General features: G+C 40.1%; 1 protein-coding gene across 1 annotated transcript in view; it reads right to left on the reverse strand.

Moving 5' to 3' along the window:
* Window positions 1-24523, reverse strand: part of ST8SIA6 (ST8 alpha-N-acetyl-neuraminide alpha-2,8-sialyltransferase 6) — a 150439-nt gene that overhangs the window by 29852 nt on the left and 96064 nt on the right. Inside the window, exon 4 of the mRNA XM_042945023.1 lies at window positions 13577-13663. Coding sequence (XP_042800957.1) covers window positions 13577-13663 — 87 coding nt within the window. The remainder of the gene's footprint in view (window positions 1-13576; window positions 13664-24523) is intronic.

Consider the following 24523-nt stretch of genomic DNA (forward strand, 5'->3'; position numbering starts at 1 on the left):
GTAATCACCCACACAAAATGGAAATTCATACTAGCGATCAGTGTTTTGAAGGAGAAATTTGCAATTACCGGACAGCAGCACTGACCTAATCAGGCTGTTCAGGGAAGGCCTTCTCGAAGAAGGGATGACTGATTTGGGATCTGAAAGATGAGCACATATTCACTCAGGGAGGTCAGGGAGGCAGAAGGGAGGGCGCTCCATAAAGGCTCTATGGCTGGAACACATAGAGTACATTCGATGAAGGAAAAGACCAACAAAAGTGGAACAATAAAGGTGTGGCGTGCAGTGAGGCTGGAGAAGTGGGTAGTGGCCCACAGCACAGGGCCTTGAGGGAGTTCATTCAATGTTTGTTTTGAAAGCAATAAAATAAAAAAAAAGCCACCAGCAAATTCCAAATTGTTTGGGGCAGTGGTGGGAGTGGCAGAAACCAGTTGTGACCATAGACCATTGTCTAATTTCCATTCAGAAGAATCCATCCGGCCATTGCACAGAGAATGGATGGGAAGGATACCAGCAAGGTGGATGAGGACCAGGGTGTAGGTCACTGCAATGGTCCACAGGAGAGGCAACTATGAGGCAAACAGATTGCACCCAACCACAGCCAGTCCTGGAGTGCCTGCCACGCGCCAGCAAGGATTCCCACGTTCTTAGAGAGAGATTCCGAAAAGGGTGGACTGATAGGGAGAGGAGGAAGGACGAGTGACACGGAAACCAAGCATGAGAATCTTCCAAGGCATAAGGAATGGTCTAAAATTTCAGAATGTTGATAAGAAGTGAGAGATCGAGCAAAATGGGAATGGAAAATGCCTTTTGGAGGAGAAAGTTTTGGTGAAAGAAGGGAAGTGAAAAAGAAAGTCGGGATGCCATGCTAAAATACTGTCATTTTAGAATCAACTGGCCCATGATGAATCTATGTCTCAAACGAAAGGAATAGTTTGTATCATTAAAAACACAATGATGGGGGCGCCTGGGTGGCTCAGTCAGTTGAGCGTCCGACTTCAGCTCAGGTCACGATCTCACGGTTCGTGAGTTCGAGCCCCGCGTCGGGCTCTGGGCTGATGGCTCAGAGCCTGGAGCCTGCTTCCGATTCTGTGTCTCCCTCTCTCTCTGCCCCTCCCCCATTCATGCTCTGTCTCTCTCTGTCTCAAAAATAAATAAACATTAAAAAAAAAAAAACATTAAAAAAAAAAAAAACACAATGATCTAAGAATTCCAGTGATTTACAGGGTTTCTAAAGGCATTAAAGCATTCCGTTTCAACCCCGACAGATCAGAAGAATGAAGGGCTTCAAACAGATAGTACTTCTTTTTAGCAACATGCCTGTATGTAAATTAAAATAGAGCTGTCCATGAGATTGAACTAGCTGCCCAGAGCACTGGGAAAAATTCCAGAAACCCAGAGGGCATCTGCTCTTAGTCCGTGTGATTATCAGGCTGGCATCACACTGAAAAGTATGATGGGGGTATTGATAGTTACCCCTGGTTCAGATTAATTCATGACACTGATCACACAGAGAAATTTTATCTCCAAATCCCTGGCTCTCTTGCAAAATGAGGAAGATGCAATGGCCTATACATTTGGAATTAGAGAATCAGACATCAGTGATCACCCTTAATGAATCCAGTTAGATACAGGATAGAGGGAATGGGGTTCAGAAAAGCCCATCCACTGATCATTCACATCTTAACATGAATTAGTACATGACATTTCAGTGGAGATCTCTCAACGAGAAACTGGAGTTTTAAGGAAGGATAAAGGAGAAAACATTTGGAAACATGGAAACGTGCCATTGCACAGTGCCTCTGAATTCCTGAGGCATTGGATGGAGAAATAAGAGAGAAGCAAAAAGGGGCACCTGGGTGGCTCAGTTGGTTAAGCATCAACTTCGGTTCAGGTCATGATTTCCCGGCTTGTGAGTTTAAGACCCACATCCAGCTCTGTGATGATGGCTCAGAGCCTGGGGCCTGCTCCAAATTCTGTGTCTCCCTCCTTCTCTGCCCCTCCCCCGCTAGTGCTCTGTCTCTCTCTGTCAAAAATAAATAAACATTAAAGAAAAAAAAAGAGAGAGAGAGAGAGAAGCAAAAGAAGAAGCTTTACAAAGTATCCAGAAAAAGGGGAGTGGGGAAAACCCAGGCAGCTGAGACAGAGTGGAGGCTCAATGCATTTGGAAATAGATATGAAATGTACAATGAAAGAATGCTTCACCTACTTTGCCATTGTGCCCAAGGTTCATCCTAGCTCTACCCCAACCCTCTCAAAACAGTGCTTCATAACCTGGCAGGCATCGACAAATCCAACAGGATGTGTGATCCAGTGTTCAATGCGGAATCAATACAAGTTTCAGGCTAAGGAAGAGAGTAACTGAAGACGAAATTCAACCAGCAACTCAGATGATTGAGTTTTTCTCTTATTAGCTAACACGTGCACTGATACTTTGATGCTTATGAAAGATCAGCCCATGTATTTGAGTAGGATATAAGAACTAAACCGAGATAAAATAAAGTATAAAAGAGTATGATTATCAAAATAAATGACAGGGAAACAAGAGAAACTTGAACTCAGAGTAAAGGAGCAATGTTGAGACACTGGAGAAATGTCTATACACTGGGACATCGGTACCAGGGTTAGAACAAAGTAAGGGACCAATGAGGACACTGCAAGCAGTGTAAGCAGGGTTTGAAAGGCTAGGCAGCCTGAAAGGAGGCTTATCTGACACAGCTTCATAAAGCAATATACTTAATACTGAGTACAACTGGAGAGATAAATTTCCAAGTGAAATTTAAAAGATCAGTAAACCTCATGTGGGTCTGATGCATTTTCACGGCAAACTTTATATTCTGAAAACTAAGACAGGAAGGACTCCCTAAATGCACAAGAGCCAGTCGCTATTATTAAATACGGCAGGTGTAATGACACAGTGTGGTTTTTGTGGCTTCTCTAAATGCACGGGCATGCTGTATGGTGTGACAAATAGAAGATGATGTGACAGGATATTAACGGAGAAAAATGTTCCCGATGCAGAGGGAACGAGGAAATGGAGCTTTTTCAATCTGACAACTGACCCAAAACACCTCTCACAAAGTGCACACATCTTCTTACATTGAAAAAAAAGTAAAATGTGTGTTTCTTTGAGCTGTCATCACAGTCACCCTGTATGAATCATAAACAGCACACATTTAAGGGGTATGAGGACGAGGGGAACGGTGGCTCGGAAAAATGAACATGGTCTTGGGGCGCCTGGGTGGCGCAGTCGGTTGAGCGTCCGACTTCAGCCAGGTCACGATCTCGCGGTCCGTGAGTTCGAGCCCCGCGTCGGGCTCTGGGCTGATGGCTTGGAGCCTGGAGCCTGTTTCCGATTCTGTGTCTCCCTCTCTCACTGCCCCTCCCCCGTTCATGCTCTGTCTCTCTCTGTCCCAAAAATAAATAAAAAACGTTGAAAAAAAAATTAAAAAAAAAAAAAAATGAACATGGTCTTGTATAATCAAAAGCACCCCCTACCAGAGATGATTCCCGCTTCTCTCCAAGAAATCTGTGCTACAAAACAAAATGCCTGGGACATAATAACGTTCAGTAAATGTTAACTAAATGGGGGAAAAAAAAGTGTAAGCTCTCATGAAATACTAACCAAAATCAAACCATAAGCATGCTTTTGGAGGAATATTTCAGAAACTGGCTAGAAGCTTCGTTGGTTAAACGAAGTCTGGTTGCTCAGTTCTATGATTTCTCGAAAAACATTGATGAGCTTATCCGTCTGTTTATCCACAGAATTTCTGTCCTTTCACAGAGCTAACTCATTAAATGACACTGTTTTGGTCACGTGATTGTCAGGTACTAAGAAAATATTAACATTTGTGATACAAGGTATGTAAATTAACAGCGTCGCTCTAGTTTTTCCAAGGAACTTTTCTAAGGAAAAGCAGCACACTGGCTGATGTTTTATAAAACTCAATCAATCTACTGATACAACACTGCAACCTTTTCTTATAAATCCTGCACAAGAAAAGCAAAGCAGTAACTTTCAAGAAAATTTAATCTAATCAAACCGGAGTGGATAATTCCATTTTTAATAAAATTGCTACCATGTGACAGATCTCTGTAACAAAGTAATCAGGTACAAAAATACCTGTTTTACAAGTCATCTTGTAAAGTATCTCATTGGCATGAGTCTTCAAAAAAACGTGTGCATTTACGTAATAGCACTGTTCTCTGCCACTGAGTTTTCAGCAAACATGTGACTGATAACGTTCAGTCATTGTGGCTGCAAACTCACAGCCATGAAACCCAGGGACGTTTAAAGAAATTAAAGGGTATTACAGGATCCAGAAGAAACCGAAAACAAAATAATAATAAACGACACCATGAGTGTTTGTGGGGGTAAAAAGGACAGTCAAGTGAAAATCGAGCCCTGTTCCTTTGCGTACCTATTAGTTTTCCATAATTGATTACACAAATGAATACAGTTCTTTTAAGTAAGAAGACAATTCATGAAAGCTAATGCGGTAATTACCAGGCAAGTTCCTAGGGAATCCAAGACTAATTATTGAAGCTCAGAGATCTTCTGCTGGGAACAAACCTGCTTACCAGAAGTTCCCAGAGCTTTGCAAAGGAGTTTTCGAGGGTCACCTAGAGGAAGTGGAGAAAGAAATGTAGGGAGCACTTCATATCATGTTTAATTTAAATTTGAGGACCTTGGTATGATTCTCAAATAATCTGAGTATCCTGCTGAAGCAGATGATTATCCATCCATCAGTTTCTAAAAATATGAGGGAGAGAATGCAAAGAGTAATAATTCCTCAAACTGAAACCCAGGTTCGATTTTCCGCAAATCTATTATATGTGTTATCAGCTCCTGCTTGGGGCGGGGGGTGGGGGAACTGCAGTGGGTAATAGGAGACTCCACTGATTTTAAGAGCAGAAAGCAGGGGTGCCTGGGTGGCTCAGCCAGTTAAGCGTCCGACTTCAGCTCAGGTCAGGTCTCGTGGCTTTTTGAGTTCGAGGCTCGCATCAGGCTCTGTGCTGCCAGCCCCGAGCCTAGATCCTGCTTCAGATTCTGTGTCTCCCTCTCTCTCTCTGCTCCTCCCCTGCTCATGCTCTGTCTCTGTCTCTCAAAAATAAATAAATGTGCTGGAAGTTCTAGCATCAGCAATCAGACAACAAAAGGAAATCAAAGGCATCAAAATTGGCAAAGATGAAGTCAAGCTTTTACTTTTGGCAGATGACACGATACTATACACGAAAAACCCAATAGACTCCACCAAAAGTCTGCTAGAACTGATACATGAATTCAGCAAAGTTGCAGGATACAAAATCAATGTACAGAAATCAGGTGCATTCTTATACACTGATAATGAAGCAACAGAAAAACAAATAAGGAAACTGATCCCATTCACAATTGCACCAAGAAGCATAAAATACCTAGGAATAAACCTAACCAAAGATGTAAAAGATCTTTATGCTGAAAACTATAGAAAGCTTATCAAGGAAATTGAAGAAGACACAAAGAAATGGGAAAACATTCCGTGTTCATGAATTGGAAGAATAAATAGTTAAAATGTCAATACTACCCAAAGCAGTCTACACATTCAATGCAATCCCAATCAAAATTGCACCAGCATTCTTCTCAAAGCTAGAACAAGCAACCCTAAAATTTGTATGGAACCACAAAAAACCCCGAATAGCCAAAGTAATATTGAAAAATAAACCAAAGCAGGAGGCATCACAGTCCCAGACTTTAGCCTCTACTACAAAGCTGTCATCATCAAGACAGCATGGTATTGGCACAAAAACAGACACATAGACCAATGGAATAGAATAGAAACCCCAGAACTAGACCCACAGATATATGGCCAACTAATCTTTGACAAAGCAGGAAAGAACATCCAATGGAAAAAAGACAGTCTCTTTAACAAATGGTGCTGGGAAAACTGGACAGCAACATGCAGAAGGATGAAACTAGACCACTTTCTTACACCATTCACAAAAATAAACTCAGAATGGATGAAGGACCTGAATGTGAGACAGGAAACCATCAAAACCCTACAGGAGAAAGCAGGAAGAAACCTCTCTGACCTCAGCCACAGCAATTTCTTACTTGACACATCTCCAAAGGCATGGGAATTAAAAGCAAAAATGAACTATTGAGACCTCATGAAAATAAAAAGCTTCTGCACCGCAAAGGAAGCAGTCAACAAAACTAAAAGGCAACCGACGGAATGGGAAAAGATATTCGCAAATGACATATCGGACAAAGGGCTAGTATCCAAAATCTATAAAGAACTCACCAAACTCCACACCCGAAAAAAAAATAATCCAGGGAAGAAATGGGCAGAAAACATGAATAGACACTTCTCTAAAGAAGACATCCGGATGGCCAACAGACACATGAAAAGATGCTCAATGTCACTCCTCATCAGGGAAATACAAATCAAAACCACACTGAGATACCACCTCATGCTGGTCAGATTGGCTAAAATGAACAAATCAGAAGACTATAGACGCTGGCAAGGATGTGGAGAAACGGGAACCCTCTTGTGCTGTTGGTGGGAATGCAAACCGGTGCAGCCACTCTGGAAAACAGTGTGGGAGTTCCTCAAAAATTAAAAATAGATCTACCCTATGACCCAGCAATAGCGCTGCTAGGAATTTACCCAAGGGATAAAGGAGTGCTGATGCATAGGGGCGCTTGTACCCCAATGTTTATAGCAGCACTTTCAACAATAGCCAAATTATGGAAAGAACCTAAATGTCCATCAACTGATGAATGGACAAAGAAATTGTGGTTTATATACACAATGGAATACTACTTGGCAATGAGAAGGAATGAAATATGGCCTTTTGTAGCCACGTGGATGGAACTGGAGAGTGTTATGCTAAGTGAAATAAGTCAGGCAGAGAAAGACAGATACCATATGTTTTCACTCTTATGTGGATCCTGAGAAACTTAACAGAAGATCATGGGGGAAGTGAAGGAAAAAAAAATTAGAGAGGGAGGGAGGCAAACCATAAGAGACTCTTAAAAACTGAGAATAAACTGAGAGTTGATGGGGAGTGGGAGGGGGCAAAGTGGGTGATGGGCACTGAGGAGGGCACCTGTTGGGATGAGCACTGGGTGTTGTATGAAAACAATTTGACAATAAATTTCATATTAAAAAATAACAAGTAAATAAATGTTAAAACAATTTTAAAAATTTAAAAGCAGAAGGCAGACAGCTCAACATTCTTAACTTTGTACAGCTCTATGTAAATTAAATGAGATGGCAAGAGAAAAACAGAAGGTAGGACACCTTTGACTCTTGCTTATTAAATCCCTCTTTAGGGTCAACTGGGATCTCACAGAAAGGCCATTCATAACTGAAATGGAGGATGTCCAGAGGACAGGGAGGGATAAATCTGCAGTTGGGCCGTGGGGGGACTTATGGTAATCACACTTACAGGGAAGACGAAACAAGCAATAAAACCCCCAAGTCTGAAATGAGTCTGAAAAGAGTCTCTTGTAGGCAGCACATAGGTGGGTCTTTTTCTGTGTTCCGTCACCCTATGCCTCTTGATTGGGGCATTTACATTCAAGGTAATTATTGAAACACAAGGTATGTGTTTATTGCCATTCTGTTACTTGTTTTATGGTTAGCTTTCTTTAGTGGTAGACTTGTACTCCTTTCTCTTTATTTTTTGCATATTTGTTACTCATTTTTGATTTGGGCTTACCATTTGGCTCGTGTGTAACATGTTCTGTACATAGCAGTGTGGATTAAGGTGACGGTCACCTATGTTTGAACCCACCCTTTACTCCTCTCTCCTCACATTTTAAGTATTGGGTGTTCATATTTACATCCTTTTATCATCCCTTGACTGATTTTTACGGATACAGTTGTTCTTACTGTTTTCATGCCTCCTACTTCCCTCTTTCCTTCCCAAAGAGTCCCCTTTAATATTTCTTGTAGGGCTCGTTAATGGTCATGAATTCCTTTAACTTTTATTTGTCTAGGAAACTCTTTATCTCTCCTTCTGTTCTGAATGACAGCATTGCTGGATGGAATATTCTTAGCAGCAGATTTTTTCCTGTCGGCACTTCGAATACATCCTGCCACTCCCTACCAGAGAGGGCCACGTTTCTTACACGAGCCAGCTTTACACTACGCTGACCTTTCTTCTGCAGAAGAGTCCAATTTCGCTTAACATTTACACGAAAGAGATGTCTTCTGCATCTGGCTGTCTCAGCGTCTGCTCAAACACAGCCTGCTCACTAGGGCCTTGTCTTCTCAAAAGCGATCTCCCTCTGAAATCTTTCTGCTTTGCACTAGCATGGCTATTATCCCAATCAAACGGTCTCGACATTTCACATTTGTCTTCAATTCTCTTTTGCTTCCTCGATTTGAAACCCAGGGATCAATAAGCAAGCGAGTCCTGCCAATTTTTCTGTCATGTCTACTGCACCCATTTACTGGGTTCCCTCTTTGCGATGGGCACTGGGGACACAAAAGCTAAATAAGGCACGCCACGCTGCCAAAGAGACCGCTGCCGAGCGCCCCTTCCTTGACAGTTTTATAACGACCACTGATGTTCTAGATGTGCATCATCCTACAGCCAGCCCCTGACAATGGTATGGCTTTCTTCCTTCAGTCTATTCGCTCGCTCCTGAGACTCCAATTCACATGACATTTTTCTGAGCACATTCTTTCCTTAAAATAATAAATTCATCGTGTGATACCCTTGCTAAGAATACCTCCACGGGGTTCTGGGGTGTCTACAGGAAGTGTGTGGGCTCTACTCAGATCATCAGAGCTGTGTGTGTTTACCTGCAGGCTTCCCTTTATCCCAAGTACCCTTTAGTTTTGATTTCTTTTAATGTGTATTTATTTTTGAAGGTGGGGAGGGGCAGAGAGAGGGGGGGACAGAGGATCCGAAGCACTGACAGCAGCAAGCTCACTGCGGGGCTTGAACTCACAAACTGTGAGACCATGACCTGAGCTGAAGTCGGATGTTTAACCCACTGAGCCACCCAGGCGTCCCTCCCAAGTACCCCCCCTTTAGTACAATTCTCTGCTCCAGTGAAGCTGGTCCTGAAACTGACTGATGTTTACTCCTGGTCTCAGGACCCCTCCCCTTTCTATTGGTCCTCCAAGTCATGGCTCAAGTCCTGTCTCTTTCTGCAAATGTTTCAACATTTAGATGCGGATCATAAGTATTCCTAGTTTTATTTTCTATCTTTCCGAACTGACCACAATTTCTTGTGTTTTTCTTGTGTACTTTCATGTGTCCATTCATCTGAAATGTGTTTATTGAGGTCCTATTTTGTGCCCTGCACTGAACCAGGCTGAGGGGGGTCTACTGAGCTTTAAATAGCAAACCCTAAACAGATATTGGTTGATTAGCAAAATGCATCCCTCCTGCTGGTAAGTGGCATATTTATTTAAGGAAAATAACGCTTAGGCTTGCCTGGGTGGCTCAGTCAGTTAAGCGTCAACTCTTCAATTTGGCTCAGGTCATGATCTCATGGTTTGTGAGTTTGAGCCCCATGTCGGGCTCCGTGCTGGCAGTGCGGAGCCTGTTTGAGATTCTCTATTTTTTTCTCTTTGCCCCTCCCTGGCTCGTTCTCTCTCTCTCTTTCTCTTCCTTTCCCAAAAATAAAATAAACCTTAAAAAAAAAGAAAAAGAAAAGGAAAATAACTCTTAAAAACCATCTTATTTTTAGACCACGTGGCCAGACAAGTCCCATGATTTCCCAACAGCCCCTTCGTGTCAACAGTTGGGAGTTTCAACAATCAGGCTGGAGGTGAATTTAGAATATATTCATTTGCTCATATTCATCATAATTGAATGCACCTTTTAGAATCCCTTTTAAAATTACGCTATCACCTTTCTAAGGGTCACATTTCACTTTTTTTCAGTTTGGTGTAAAATGCTCACATAAAGCAAATGGACAATCGTCCATCGTTAATAAAAGGAGGTGTTTCTGCACTACCAGTTTTACAAATAAGCCCGAAACTCCCCAGATTTGGCCAGCTGTATTAGCAAAACTTTCGGAAAGTGGGCAGCTTATTATTACTTAATTGCACAGACTTCTGTTGAGGGTGTGCATAATTTAGTTTATAAATATGCCCATAAAAAGAACATTACAATATGATAAATATTCAAGCAGATAAATAAATGTCACTGTGACTCTTCTCTCCCATGACAACAAAGAGTAAGTGTTATAGTCCCAGCTGTTTACGTAAATTGGTCCTGGAGGGATAGACGGGCTGTGGGGAGTCATCACGGTTACTGATGTGCTTTTTATACTAAGACGGTACTAAGGGGGAAATGGTCATTCTGTCTGCATTTCCTCTATTTCCACAGCTTCTATTGGCATCATTTGCAGCAGCGACTCTCAAGCGGCTTTGGATTGGAAGACTCTTGATTTTTAGCATAAAAAAAAAAAAAAGAAAAAGAAAGAAAAAAGGAAAAAAAGAAAAAAAACCTTTGAAGAGATTTACTTTTTTACTTGGGCTAGATGTGTGAAAATTTGCACAGATTATTTAAGGCCCAGAATGAGGCTACCTTCTTCTAGAGAGGACTTGCTTTGGTTTCTATCAGACATCTGGGCTTAGGGTAGATCCAAATCCAATCGAGGGCGGAAATGATTCACATCTGGGCTTCGCTCCTTTAGAGGACTGGTCTTTTCTAGGGATTGTCGGAAGCTCGGCCCAGCTTCTCTGCCGGTCAGCCATGCTCTCGCTTTCGCATTCAGCAAGTTTCTTGTGAGGAAAAGTGGCCTCAAACGCAGGGCTCACCTCCCTTGGCTTCCTTCTTCTTCTGGATTTTAGTTCTGACAATTCTCCCTGCCTTGGTAGCTCACCAGTGCCCTCAAACAGTGCGCTTTGTTTAGTATACTTTGTTTTCCTTGTATTATCTGCGGGAGGTTCAAGCGAAGGCAACGTCACAGCTGGAAGGAGAAGTTCCTCTCCCCCCTGCTTTGTGACCGGTGTCACTTCTCATCAGTCTCGCCAGCTGAACATTTTGGACTAATCTTTAATACCTCAATACCTCAATATCTCCCTCTTCCTTTTTTGTCTCTTCTGCACAGGTAGAAAAGTCTCTCTAAACCAGACTCTTCTGCCACTCATTGACCCTGTGATCATTTAAGTTACAACTGTCCAGGTTAACTTTCTATCTGGTCTCCTGGTCACAGGAATCTCTCAAGTGTAGTCTTGAGTAGGACTGTGTCCTAGTCCGTTTCAGCTGCCATAGCAGACCAGTATCCACTGGATGTGTTATAAACAACAGAAGTGTATTTTCAGAGTTCTGCAGGCTGGGAAATCCAAGGTCAAGGTGCCAGCAGATTGAGAGCCCACTTTCTGGTTCTTAGATGGCCATCTTCTTGCCGTGTCCACACATAGTGGAAGGGGCATAAGGGCAGGCTGAGACCTCTTATAAGGTCATTAGTCCCATTCATGAGGGCTCAACCCTCAGAACCTAATCATATCCCAAAGGCTCTACTTCCAAATACCATCACGTGGGGAATTAGGCTTTCAATTTATGACTTTTGAGGGGACACGTTCATTCTATATCAGACTATGTAGCATAAAATATCCTGGAAACTAAATACAGAAGAATCCCTTTATCTAGCCCCTCGCTCTGAAATGTCAGTTAGGAAAGATGCTTGATGGTATCCTACAGGAAGTCAATGACATCCAGGAGTCTACCCAACAGAGGGAAAATATTCACTCACTCTGAGCTCTAACACAATCAGGAAGTTACTCTTTCATGCAGTGGAGCTGGCCACAACCCCTCTCAGACTGGCAGCAGAATAAAAGGCAGTTGGTCCAATGACCTGGGCATAAAGTGACTGAAGGTGGGACAGGCTGAACCACAGGGCTGTGTAAGTAAAGAGAGCTGCCTTCCCACAGAAAGCAAGCCAAGGAGCAGAAACTTCTTAAGAGAATCTCCGGGGAAGGGCACCTGGGTGGCTTAGTCAGTTAAGTGTCTGACTTGGGCTCAGGTCATGATCTCATGGTTCGTGGGTTTGAGCCCCGCATTGGGCTCTGTGCTGACAGCTCGGAACCTGGGTCCTGCTTCATATTCTGTGTCTCCCTCCCTCTCTGCCTGCCCTTCTCCTGCTCACACACACACACACACTCTCTCCCTCTCTCAAAAATAAATAAAAATCAAAACAAACAAACAAACAAACAAAACAAAAACCCAACTTTTAAATAAAAGAGAATCTCCAGGGAAAATAATCTCTTTAAGAAGGTCTTCAAAAGACTCAAGGCTTCAAGTCTGAAAATATGAACCAGTGAAGATAAAAACATATTTCTGGATTGTAACATGACAAAATAACTTGACACCAAAGAAAACCTGTGTTGCATGCACAGCAAAGAATGAGAATGCGGGCAAAGAAGGGCAGAGCAAGGAGGACCAGGCCAGCCCAGAGACAACTGGCCAGGGTGGGCCGTATGACTGGGAGTAAAGGGTCCCACGTAAGGATCATGCGCCCCCGGCAGCACAGTGGTTTGACCCCATTTATTTCTGTGTTAAGTGGCTCCAAGTTATCCAAGGGCAGGAAAGCTCTATAATCACCCACTGATAACCTGGTCTTGTCAGTTTGAGTTCCTCTCTCGGTTATTAGCTGGAGCAACTCACACTCCTGAATGCTGCTCGTGTTAAAAAGCTAACAAGGATGGGGCGCCTGGGAGGCTCAGTCAGTTGGGTGTCTGACTTCGGCTCAGGTCATAATCTCACAGTTCATGAGTTCAAACCCCGCTTCAGGCTCTATGCTGACAGCTCGGAGCGTGGAGCCTGCTTCGGAATCTGTGTGTGTCTCTCTCTCTGACCCACCCCTGCTTGCTCTCTGTCTCTCAAAACTGAATAAATATTAAATTAAAAAAAAAAAAGCTAACAAGGAAACTGGAGTGGAAAACACAGAAAGGAGTGCAGTTTTTGTTCTGAAGCGATGGCACCTTGGAAGACATTTTCCCTCTACGTTTTCTTTTTTCTTTTTTTTTTTAACATTTATTTATTTTTGAGACAGGGAGAGACAGAGCATGAACGGGGAAGGTCAGAGAGAGAGGGAGACACAGAATCCGAAACAGGCTCCAGGCTCTGAGCTGTCAGCACTGAGCCCGACGCGGGGCTTGAACTCATGGACCGTGAGATCATGACCTGAGCCGAAGTCAGACGCTTAACCGACTGAGCCACCCAGGCGCCCCCCCCGCTACGTTTTCCAAACATTCACTAATGCTATCCTGTTATATATGTGGTTATATGAATCAGATACACAAAATAAATAAATACCAATGCAAATGCTCTAAAAAAGAAGCCATGTCTTCTAAAATATCATAAAGAGTCCAACAAAATTTTCTTTCTGAATTCAGGATTGTTGTAATTAATTAATTCCAATAAAAGAATTAAAATTTCTAAATAGGGAGACGGGGGCAGAGTGCCACGTGCCTCAGGGCGGGGTGGGGCGTCTTAGAATTAAATCAATCTGGTGGTCAGCTGGCCCTTTCTACTCTTCTTTCTAACAACAGGTTATTTCCCTCACAAAGCAAATATACAAGACATTTTTCAATCTCATAATACTGATGAAGAAACGTCTTACCTAAAATTCTCGTATTCTTCTTCTTGTCGTCTCCATGGGCAGCTCTGTATATTTCTGATAATCGGAAGATAGTCACTCTCTAAACACCTAAAAGTCAAATTGGTGAAATTAGAAAACAGAGATCTCACATATTGCTAAACGAATGTATTAAGTGTCCCAAAGGACATTATTATAATCTACTCACTTTAGCTCTCTAAATATTTTCTGAAATAAGGTAATGTAGAAATAACTAAATATCATACCCATTTCCAAAAACCTAGGAACACAAATTTGGAAAGAATTATTATGTTGATGTAGGAATGTGTAATTTGCATGTAAGTCTAGAATTACAAATAAACCATGACTGCACCCCAACTCACGCTCATATTTTATAGCCATTTCATTTTGCTGTAACTCACTGACAAATATATCTTATAGATGTTTCCCATAAATACATGGTTTATCCTTTTTTTATACTCTAAATTGACCGATATACCTTGGGATATATAGACAAAATTTCCTTAAAATAATTATCTTAAATTTTAACTTTGAATAGTAAAAAAACAGATGAAACTAAGTTAAGAGAGATGTATATTAGCATAAAATATCTATAGGCTCAGAGGTACAGTTTTGCAGGATTCCAGTCCCCAGTAAATCTCCCTCTATCCAAAATTCCATTATTAAGTATTAATTCCTTTAATCCTAGAATAGCCTATTTAGTCTTTAAGGGTTATCATTTAAAATGCAAGTACCCCTTTGAGTGAAAAAAAAAAAAACCCTTAAAGTTCTTTCAATGAATATCTTAGTCATTATTTCCCTGCTACTTGAGATCAAGGCTCTGCAGTAAGGAGATAGAGTGTGTGTGATAGGTGGGTGGAGAATGGACAGGGCTGTGGAAAATCCTATCAGAAATCACTCCCCCATCCCCATCCAGCAAAATGCAGACCCCCTAAAGCTTAACTCTGAAAGAGGTATTTGTTACAGGTGGGGAAGGTCATCAACCTTCTGACAACTCTTCTCCCCTTGAAAGTTACCTATCTTATGGGTATCTCTCTCTTCAAAATAAATCAAAAATAGGGGCACCTGGGTGGCTCAGTCAGTCGAGCATCCAGCTTCGGCTCAGGTCATGGCCTTGCAGTCTGTGAGTTCGAGCCCCGCATCGGGCTCTGTGCTGACAGCTCAGAGCCTGGAGCCTGCTTAGGATTCTGTGTCCCCCTCTCTCTCTGCCCCTCCCCCACTCATACTCTGTCTCTCTCTGTCTCAGAAATAAACATTAAGAAAAATTTTTTAAAAATCAAAAATATTTTCCCTTGGCTGCCATTGGCCCAGCTAAGAAAATCTGAAAATCTTGAAAAACTGTTATATACTAAAGGAGAAGCAAAGCAAAAAGCTACCACTGGAGAAGTTAAAAATAGTTTTACTTGCATACAGGTTTCCAACTGTAACAGATTTTTTTTTGATATTTTTTATTCATTTTTGAGACAGGGAGAGACAGATAATGAGCAGGGGAGGGGCAGAGAGAGAGATAGGAGATACTGTCACATTGCTCAGGTAAAAAAGATACAAATCACCACCATGAGACCAATGGCAGAGGCTGCAGGACTGACAGTCCTACAGACATAAAAGCAGAGTAACAACTTTATGCCAAAAAATTTGACAACTTAGATACAATGGACATATTTGTTGAAAGACACAAACTACAAAGGCTCTCTCAAGAAGAAAGAGAGGTCAGAATCAGAGGTATTTCCTGTTCTCTGAACAGGAAAATGTTCAGAGAGAGGCAACGTTGCCAGCTTTGAAGGTGGAGTTAAAATATAGAAGAGATCTGGTTCAAGACGGTGACGTAGAAAGATCCTGAACTCACCTCCTCCCACAGACGCAGAGTCTACAGCTATATATACAACCGTTTCCTCTCATAAAAACAAAACAAAACCAAAAAAACCCTAAAAAACTAAACGCTAGCTGAGCAACAGCTACACATTGAGCCGAGGAGAGGGAAACCACATCAAGGTAGGTAGGAAAGGCTGGGACACAGCATTACCACGAACCCCACCACCGCCAGTGCAGTGACCCACAGCCAGGAGGGAACTCAAAACCCAGAGCTTCTCCCTGAGGAGTGAAGGGTTTGAATCCCACAGTGTGCATTTCAATTTTCAAGACATACAGTTGAAAGATGAGTCCCCAAACATCTCACTTGGAAATACAGTGAGTGAGGCTCACGTCCCAAGACCCACAAAATTGAAGCAGTCTGAGAACCTTCTAATAAGTGCTTGTGTCCTTGGACTCCGTCTGCCACCGCCCCAGGACCCAGTGCCACGGCAGCTGACTGCCCTGGACTTGAAGTGAAGGAGTCTCACCTGTTCTATGAAAGCACTGGGCTATGGGGGCAGGCATCTACTTTAACACTCCTATCTAGGAGCCTCAAGGACCATTCTCCAGGGATGGAGACTGACGGATGCCACCTTCATGCTCCCCTTGCTGTCTCTAGAACAGCAGAATATCCCAGGAACTTCCACACATCCGGTGCCCTGATTTCTGCACCTGCCACCTTCACTGCCTGCCTCGAAAGGCCAGGGGAACTTGCAATCCTGGTTCCACGGGACTGCAATAATCAGTGTCAGCCAGAAAGGAGCTCATACCCTTCCTCGTCTGGCACCCTGATTTTGGGGATTGCTGTTAGGGGATATGACCTGGCTCTGGTGGCCAGTGGGGCCACTCATGGATCCCACAGGACTGTAACCAACAGAGAAAGAATTCCTAAACACTGACCATCCTCAGGACACAGCAAGAGGCAAGAGGCCCGGGAATTTGGTCTTTAGTGAAGGAGGCCTACTGACTAATCATCACGACTGTGCCCTGAGAGGCAGGCTTCCAACTGAGCATACACCTGGGGGCTGACTATAATCCTTTCCAGAGTCCTTGAGGGCAGGTACTGTCCTCACACTCATCCTTTGCTGTGCTCCAGAGTGCCAACGTCTTCTGGAGAGGGGCATTCCACGTCTGGCACCCTGGCTATTTTGTCTGACGCTCCAGCATTTGTGGCTGCCACCCAGGTGACACTTTGTGGTCACCTGGATCTGGTGAATGGAGGGGCTTGCCTTTCTGGGTCCCATGGGACTGTAGCAGTCAGTATGATAGTTCTTGGGAGGCTACCGTTCTTCTTTCTGTGAAGGAGGCTTCTCTGCTCATCCTGGAGCTATGGTCTGAGGGGCAGGCTTCAGGTTTGGCACACATTGATGGCCTATGGAGTTGCTTTCAAAGAATGCAGGCTGTGGATGTCATCTTGGCCGTCTCTCTCTGTCTTGCTCTAGCTTGCCAGTTATCACCCAGAGAAGAGGTTTACATTCATCGGGGCTTTGATTTTTGCTATTGCCATCACCTCCAGATCACCTGATTCTGGTGGATGCAGGGCTTGGGCTTACAGTCCCATAGGACTGTATATACTGGCTTACTTTAAAAAGCTGATGTCTGAGGGTCTGGCTTCCAGTGCGAACCTGGTGCTGAGATCTTCCCCTCTGGGGCACTGGCAAGTACTAGGACACACTTAACTACTGGAAGCACTCAAAAATATAATAGTCTGCTTGGACAAGCACAAAGGTTTCAGATATAACCAAGAGCTGGGGCAGGGTTGAGTCACAAAGCTCATATCCTGCACAAGGCCACTTCTTTAAGATTAGGTGAGGTTATTTTTTTTTCATCTGCTACTATAGAAATCAACACAGAGTTAAGTAAAACTAAGAAAGAGAGGAATGTGTTCCACACGAAAAAACAACAAAGCGTCAGGAAAAACCCTCAATAAAATGGAGGTAAGTAATTTACCTGACAAGGAGTTGAAAGTAATGGTCATAAAGATGTCCACAGAACTGGGGAGATAAATGGATAAACATAGCAAGAACTTCAAAAAATAGAGAAAATACAAGAAAGTACTAAACAGAAGTCACAGAGCTGTAGATAATAATTGAACTGAAAAATATACTAGAAAGGTTCCACAACAGACTAGATGAAGCAGAAGAAAGGATCATTCAAATCAAAGACAAGGCAGTGGAACTCACCCAATCAGAGTAGCAAAAAGAATAAAGAATAAAAAGAAAGTGAAGATAGTTTAAGGGACCTAGGAAAACATCAAATGGTCTACCATTCATATCATTCAGCTCCCAGAAGGAGAGGAGAGAAAGGGGCAGAAATATTATTTGAAAAGATAACGGCTGAAAACTTCCCTAACCTGGGGAATGAAACAGACTTACAGATCCAAGATTCCTGGAGAGTTCCAAATAAGAGGAACTCATAGAACCCCAAATCAAGACATATTATAATTACAATGTCAAAGTTATAGACAAGGAGAGAATATTAAAATCCAGACAAGAACAACGTTTTGTTGGGAAAACAAACTTTTTATGTGGGAACCCACATAAGACTCTAAGATTTTTCAGCAGGAACTTTATAGGCCAGAATGAAGTGGCATGACGCATTCAAAGTGCTGAAAGAAAAAGAACTTTCAACCAAGAATGCTCTACCCAGAAAAATTATCATTCAGACTTGAAAAAGAGAGAGTTCTAAAGAAAAGCAAAAGCTAAAGGAGTTCATCACCATTAAACCAGCCTTAAAAGAAATGTTAAAAGGACCAAGCATTGAAAAAAAGGAGAATGAACTAGTAACAAAAACAAATAAAGAAGAATATATCATACACTGAGAAGGTCAATACATAGTAAAGGTAGTCGATTAATCACTTATTAAGCTAACATGAAGGCTAAAAGACAGAAGTAAAAATCACTATGAATACAATAATTAAAGGATATACAATAGAAAAGGATATAAAATGTGACATCAAAAAACAGAAAACATGGAGCGGGAGAGTAACAATATTAAGCTTTACAATGTGATCAAACTTAAGCTGTTATCAACTTAAAATAGACTATTATAGATATAAGTTTTGATATGTAAGCCTCATGGTAACCATAAAGCAAAAACCTACAGTAAATACACAAAATATAAACAAAAAGGAATCTAAGCATACCACCAAAGAAAGTCATCAAACCACAAGGGCAGACAGCAAGAGAAGAAAGAAGAACCAGAGAGAAACTTTAAAAACAGGCAGAAAACAATGAACAAAATGGCAGTAAGTACATACGTTCAAATAAATACTTTAAATGTAAATGGACTAAATTCTCCAATTAAGACATGGAGGGGCTGAATGGACAAAAAACAAGACCTACCTATATCCTGCCTACAAGAGACTCACTTTAGATGTAAGGAATCACACAGTCTGAAAGTGAAAGGAATGAAAAAGATATTCCATGCAAATGTAAACCAAAAGAAGCCTGGTATAGCTATGCTTATATCAGACAAGGTGGACTTTAAAACCAAGACTGTAATAAGAGCCAAAGAAGAGCATCACATAATGATAAAGGGGTGAATCCAAAAGAAGACAAAACATTTCTAAATATTTACGTAGCCAACACAGAAGCACCTAAACATATAAAGCAAGTATTAACACACCTAAAGGGAGAAATAAACAGCAAACAGTAAGAGTATGGGACTTTAATAACATTCTCAGATCAATGAATAGATCAATCAGATAGAAAATCATTAAGGAAACATCAGCATTGAATAATACATTAGACCAGATGGTCCTAACAGATACCTACAGAACATTCCATCCAAAAGCAGAAGAATATACATTCTGCTCAGGTACATATAGAACATTTTCCAAAATTTATAATGTTAGGACAAAAACAAGTCTTAATAAGTTTAAGAGAAATGATCATATCAAGCATCTCTTCCAACCACAATGGTATAAAACTTGATATTAATTGCATGAAGAGAACTGGAAAATTCACAAATATGTGAAGATTAAACAATATGCTACTGAACAGCCAAATGGGTCAGAGAAGAAATCAAAATTGATATAAAAAAGATCTTGATACAAATGAAAATGGAAATGTAATATACAAAAACTTATGGGACAAAACAAAAGCAATTCTAAGAGAGAAGTTCATAGCAATAACGCCTACATTAAGAAGAAAGAAAAGTCTCAACAACCTAACTTTATACCTCAAGAAACTAGAAAAAGAAGGAAAAAACCAGGCGTAAAGTCAATAGAAGAAAGGAAAAAACAAAGATCAGAGCAAAAATAAATAAAATAGAGATTAAAAATAAAAAAGGACGATAGAATAATCAATGAAACTAAGAGTTGGTTCTTTGGAAAGATAACAAAATTGACACATTCAGCTAGAATTACCAAGAAAAAAGAGACTCAAATAAATAAAATCAGAAATTAAAGAGAGGCAGAGACACCTGGGTGGCTCAGTCAGTTAAATGTCCAATTCTTGATTTCAGCTCACGTCATGATCTCATGGTTCGTGAGACTGGGCCCCATAACGAGCTGCAGGCTGACAGCACACAGCCTGCATGGGATTCTCTCCCTCCCTCTCTGCCCCTGCCCTGCTTGTGTACATGCTCTCTCTCTCAAAATAAATAGGGGCGCCTGGGTGGCTCAGTCGGTTAAGCGTCTGACTTCGGCTCAGGTCATGATCTCACGGTCTGTGAGTTTGAGCCCCACGTCGGGCTCTGTGCTGACTGCTCAGAGCCTGGAGCCTGTTTCAGCTTCTGTGTCTCCCTCTCTCTGACCCTCCCCCATTCATGCTCTGTCTCTCTTTGTCTCAAAAATAAATGAACGTTAAAAAAAATTAAAATAAATAAATAAATAAATAAACTTAAAAAAAAAAAAAGAAATGAAAGATGTGACAATTGATACCAGAGACCAATTGGATCATAAGACATTATTACTAACTATTACACACCAAAAAGTTGGAAAACCTTAAAAAAGTGCTTAAGTTCCTAGAAACATAAAACCTACCAAGACTAAATCATGAAGAAACAGAAAAAATGATTAGACCAATTAAGAGTAAGGAGAATGAATGAGTAAATCAAAAACTTCCCCACAAACAAAGTCCTAGACCATGGCTTCTTTGGTGAATTCCACCAAACATTAAAAAAAAAAAAAAAAAAAAATTCTTCTCAAACTCTTCCAAAAAGCAGACAAGTATTGCACTCTGCCAAACTCATTTAACAAGGCCAGCATTAACCTGATACCAAAACCAGGTAAGAACATAACAAAAAGAAAAGAAAAACAAAATTACAGCCAGATATCCCTGATGAACAGATAGATGTAATACTCCTCAACAGAAACATATTAGCAAACTAAATTCAACAATATATTGAAAGGATCACACACCAATACCAAGCGGGATTTATTCCAGGAATGCAAGCAATGGTTTTCTTTAGGTAAGAGAAAGAAATAAAAGACTTTCAATTAGAAAGAAAGAAGTAAAACTGTCACTATTTGTAGATGACAAATTATATATAGCAAATCTTAAAAACTCCATCAACAAACTTAGAATTTATAAGCAAATTGAGTCAAGTTGCAGGATACAAAATTAATACGCAAAATTCTGTTGTGTGTTTTACGCACTAACAATGAACTATCAGAAAGAGAAATTAGGAAAACAATCTCACTTACAATTCCATTGAAAAGAATAAACTACTTAGAAATATATTTATCCAAGGAAGTAAAAGACCTGTATGTTGAAAACTATAAAATATCAATGAAAGAAATTAAAGAAGACACAAATAAATGGAAAGGTATTCCACACTCATGAATTGGAAAAATGTTGTTAAAATATCCATGCTACCCAACACAATCTACAGATACAATGCAATTCCCATCACAATTTTTCACAGAAATACAACAAGGAATCCTACAATTGGTATAGAACCATAGAATACCCCGAATATCCAAAGCTATCTTAAGAAAGAAGAAAACGCTCCCTCATTTTGAACTGTATTACAAAGCTATCGCAACTAAAACAGGATGGTAAATAGATGGGTGGAACAGAATAGAGAGCCCAGAAATAAATCTACACATAGATGGTCAATTAATTTACGACAAAGCAGCCAAGAATATATCATGGGGAAAGAGGGTAGTATCTTCAACAATGTTGGATCAGACAAGCACATAAGAAATTGAACCACTACCTTACATCGGTCACAAAAACTTACTCGGAATGGATTAAAGATTTGAATGTAAGGCACAAAACCATAAAACTTCTAGAAGAAAACACAGACCATAAGCTACCTGACATGAGTTTTGACAATAATTTTTTCAATCTGATACCAAAAGCAAAACTAAGTAAGTGGGACTATATCAAACTCAAAAACTGCACATAGCAAAGGAAAGCATCAATAAAACAAAAAGGCAGTCCACTGAATGGGAGAAAATGTTTGCAAATCATATATCTGATAAAGAGCTAATATTTAAAATATATAAAGAACTCATACAACTCAATACTAAAAAAAAAAATCTTATTTAATAATGGGCAGAGGATCTGAATAAACATTTTCCAAGAAGATATACAAATGGTCAACTGGCACATGAAAAGATGCTCTATGTCATTAATCATTAAAGAAATGTAAATAAAAGCCAAAATGAGATGCCATCTCATACCTATTAGAATGGTTATTATAAGAAAAAAAGTTAGAAATAACAAGTGTTGGTGAGGATATAGACAAAAGAAAACCCTTGTGCACTGTGGGTAAAAATGTAATTTTGTGCAGCCACTCTAAAAAATAGTATTGAGGTTCCTCAAACAATTAAAATAGGACTACTATACGATGCAGCAATTCTACTTTTGGGTATTTATCCAACGAAAATGTAAACAAGAAACTCAAATAGATATATGTATCTCCATGTTCACTGCAGCATTATTTATAATAGCCCAAATAGGGAAATAACCTAAGTGTACATCAATAGATGAATGGGTAAAGAAAGTATAGTATATACACATTATTTAGCCATTAAAAAAATATATGTAATCTTCAGTACCTGGATGATCTGTCAGTGAAGCATCCAACTCTTGATATCACCTCAGGTCATGATCTCATGGTTCATGACACTGAGCCCTAGGTCGGGTCTGTCCTGACAGCATGGAGACTGCTTGGGATTCTTTCCCTCTCTCTCCTTTCCTCCCCTGCTCACACACTCTGTCTCTCAAAAATAAATAAGTAAACTTAAAATATAGATAGATAGATGATAGATAGATAGATAAAAATCTTGCATTTGCAACAACATGGACGGACCTTAAGGGCATTAGGCTAAGTGAAACAAGTCAGAGAAAGGGAAACACAGTACTATTTCTCTTATCTGTGAAGTCTAAAAAATAAAAATTAAAAATACCAAGCTCACAGGGATAGAACAGATTAGTGCTTGCCAGAGGCAGACGGTAGGGGTTAAGGTAGGAAAAATGGGTAAACTGGTTTGTTTCGTTTTTGTTTTTCAGTTTAAATAAATTGAATTTAAAAATATAAGAGGTTATATATAAGTTTATTACTTGATCATTTTATCAATACAATACTAAGGGATTAAGACACTAGAGCAAGAAAAATTTGATGAGTGTAAAAAAAAAAGAAAAAAAGACGCGAATAGTCCTACAGCTATTAATAAAATTAAAATTATAATTAAAATCCCTCCCAGCTAAATGTGTCCTTAAAAAACCCCTCCAGGCCCAGATAGCTTCACTGGAGAACTTTATCAAACATTTCAGGAATATTAATACCAATTCTACATAAATGCTTCTATAAAATTGAAGCAGAGGGACACTTCCCAACTCATTGTATAAAGTTACCCTGATAAAGAAAACAGAAAAAGACACTAAAAGAAAAAAAATGTACAGACCAACATATTTCATAAATGCAGATGCAAAAATCCTCAACAAAACACATTGGCAAATTGAATCTAACAATATGTATAAAGTATAAAGCACTATGGCCAATGGGGTGTATCTCAGGAATGGAATGTTGAAAATCAATTAATGCAACTCACCATACCAATAGAATAAAAAGGAAAAGAACAAATAATAATTTATGTACATTTAAAAAAAGCATTTCACCTAAGTTAACATTCAGCCATAATAAAAACTCTCAGCAAACTATAAAAAAGGGATTTTACAAAACTTCATAAGAAGTATCTACCAAAAAAAAAAAAAAAAAAAAAAAAACACACCTGTCAGCTATAAGCCTACATACTGGTGACAGACTGAATGCTTTCTCCCTAAGATCAGCATCAAAGCAAGGATGTCCATTCTCACTATCTCTATTCCATCTTGTACTGAAGGTCTAACCATTGCAATAAGACAAGAAAAAAAAAAGCCATTTAGATTAAAAAGAAATAAAACTATCTTTATTCAGAGATAAATCTGAGGAATCTACAAAAAACATTAGCAAACTTGCCAGACACAAGATCAATAATTATATTTATAATTTATAATATTATAGACCAAAATTATATTTCTGTACACTAGCAATAAAAAATTGGAATTAAAATTTAAAACAATTCCATTTACAATAACATCAAAAATATAAAATACTCAGGAATAAGTCTGACCAAAGATGTGCAAGACCTTTATATTTAAAAGAACAAAATAGGGGCACCTGAGTGGCTCAGTCAGTTAAGCATCTGACTTCGGCTCATGTCATGATCTTGCGGTTTATGAGTTTGAGCCCCACATCCAGCTTTGTGCTGACAGCTCAGAGCCAGGAGCCTGCTTCAGATTCTGTGTCTCCCTCTCTCTCTGCCCCTCCCCTGCTCATGCTCTGTCTCTCACTCTCTCTCAAGAATAAACATTTAAAAAATTTTTTTAATAAAAGAACAAAATAGAGCTGAGAAAAATTAAAGAAGACCTAAATAAATGGAGTAATATCCCGTGTCCACAGGTCAGAAGAGTCAAGATAATTAGAATGGTGGCCATGTATATGTATATGTATATATGTATATATATGTGGATACATATGTATAGATAATAGACACGTGTATATATATATATACATATACATATATATACATATACATATTTGGTCCAACTGTAACCAAAATTTGAGAAATAATTTCTGTAGAAATTGAAAATTCATGTGGAA

This window comes from Panthera leo, chromosome B4 (genome assembly GCF_018350215.1).
Source record: "Panthera leo isolate Ple1 chromosome B4, P.leo_Ple1_pat1.1, whole genome shotgun sequence".
NCBI lineage: Eukaryota > Metazoa > Chordata > Mammalia > Carnivora > Felidae > Panthera > Panthera leo.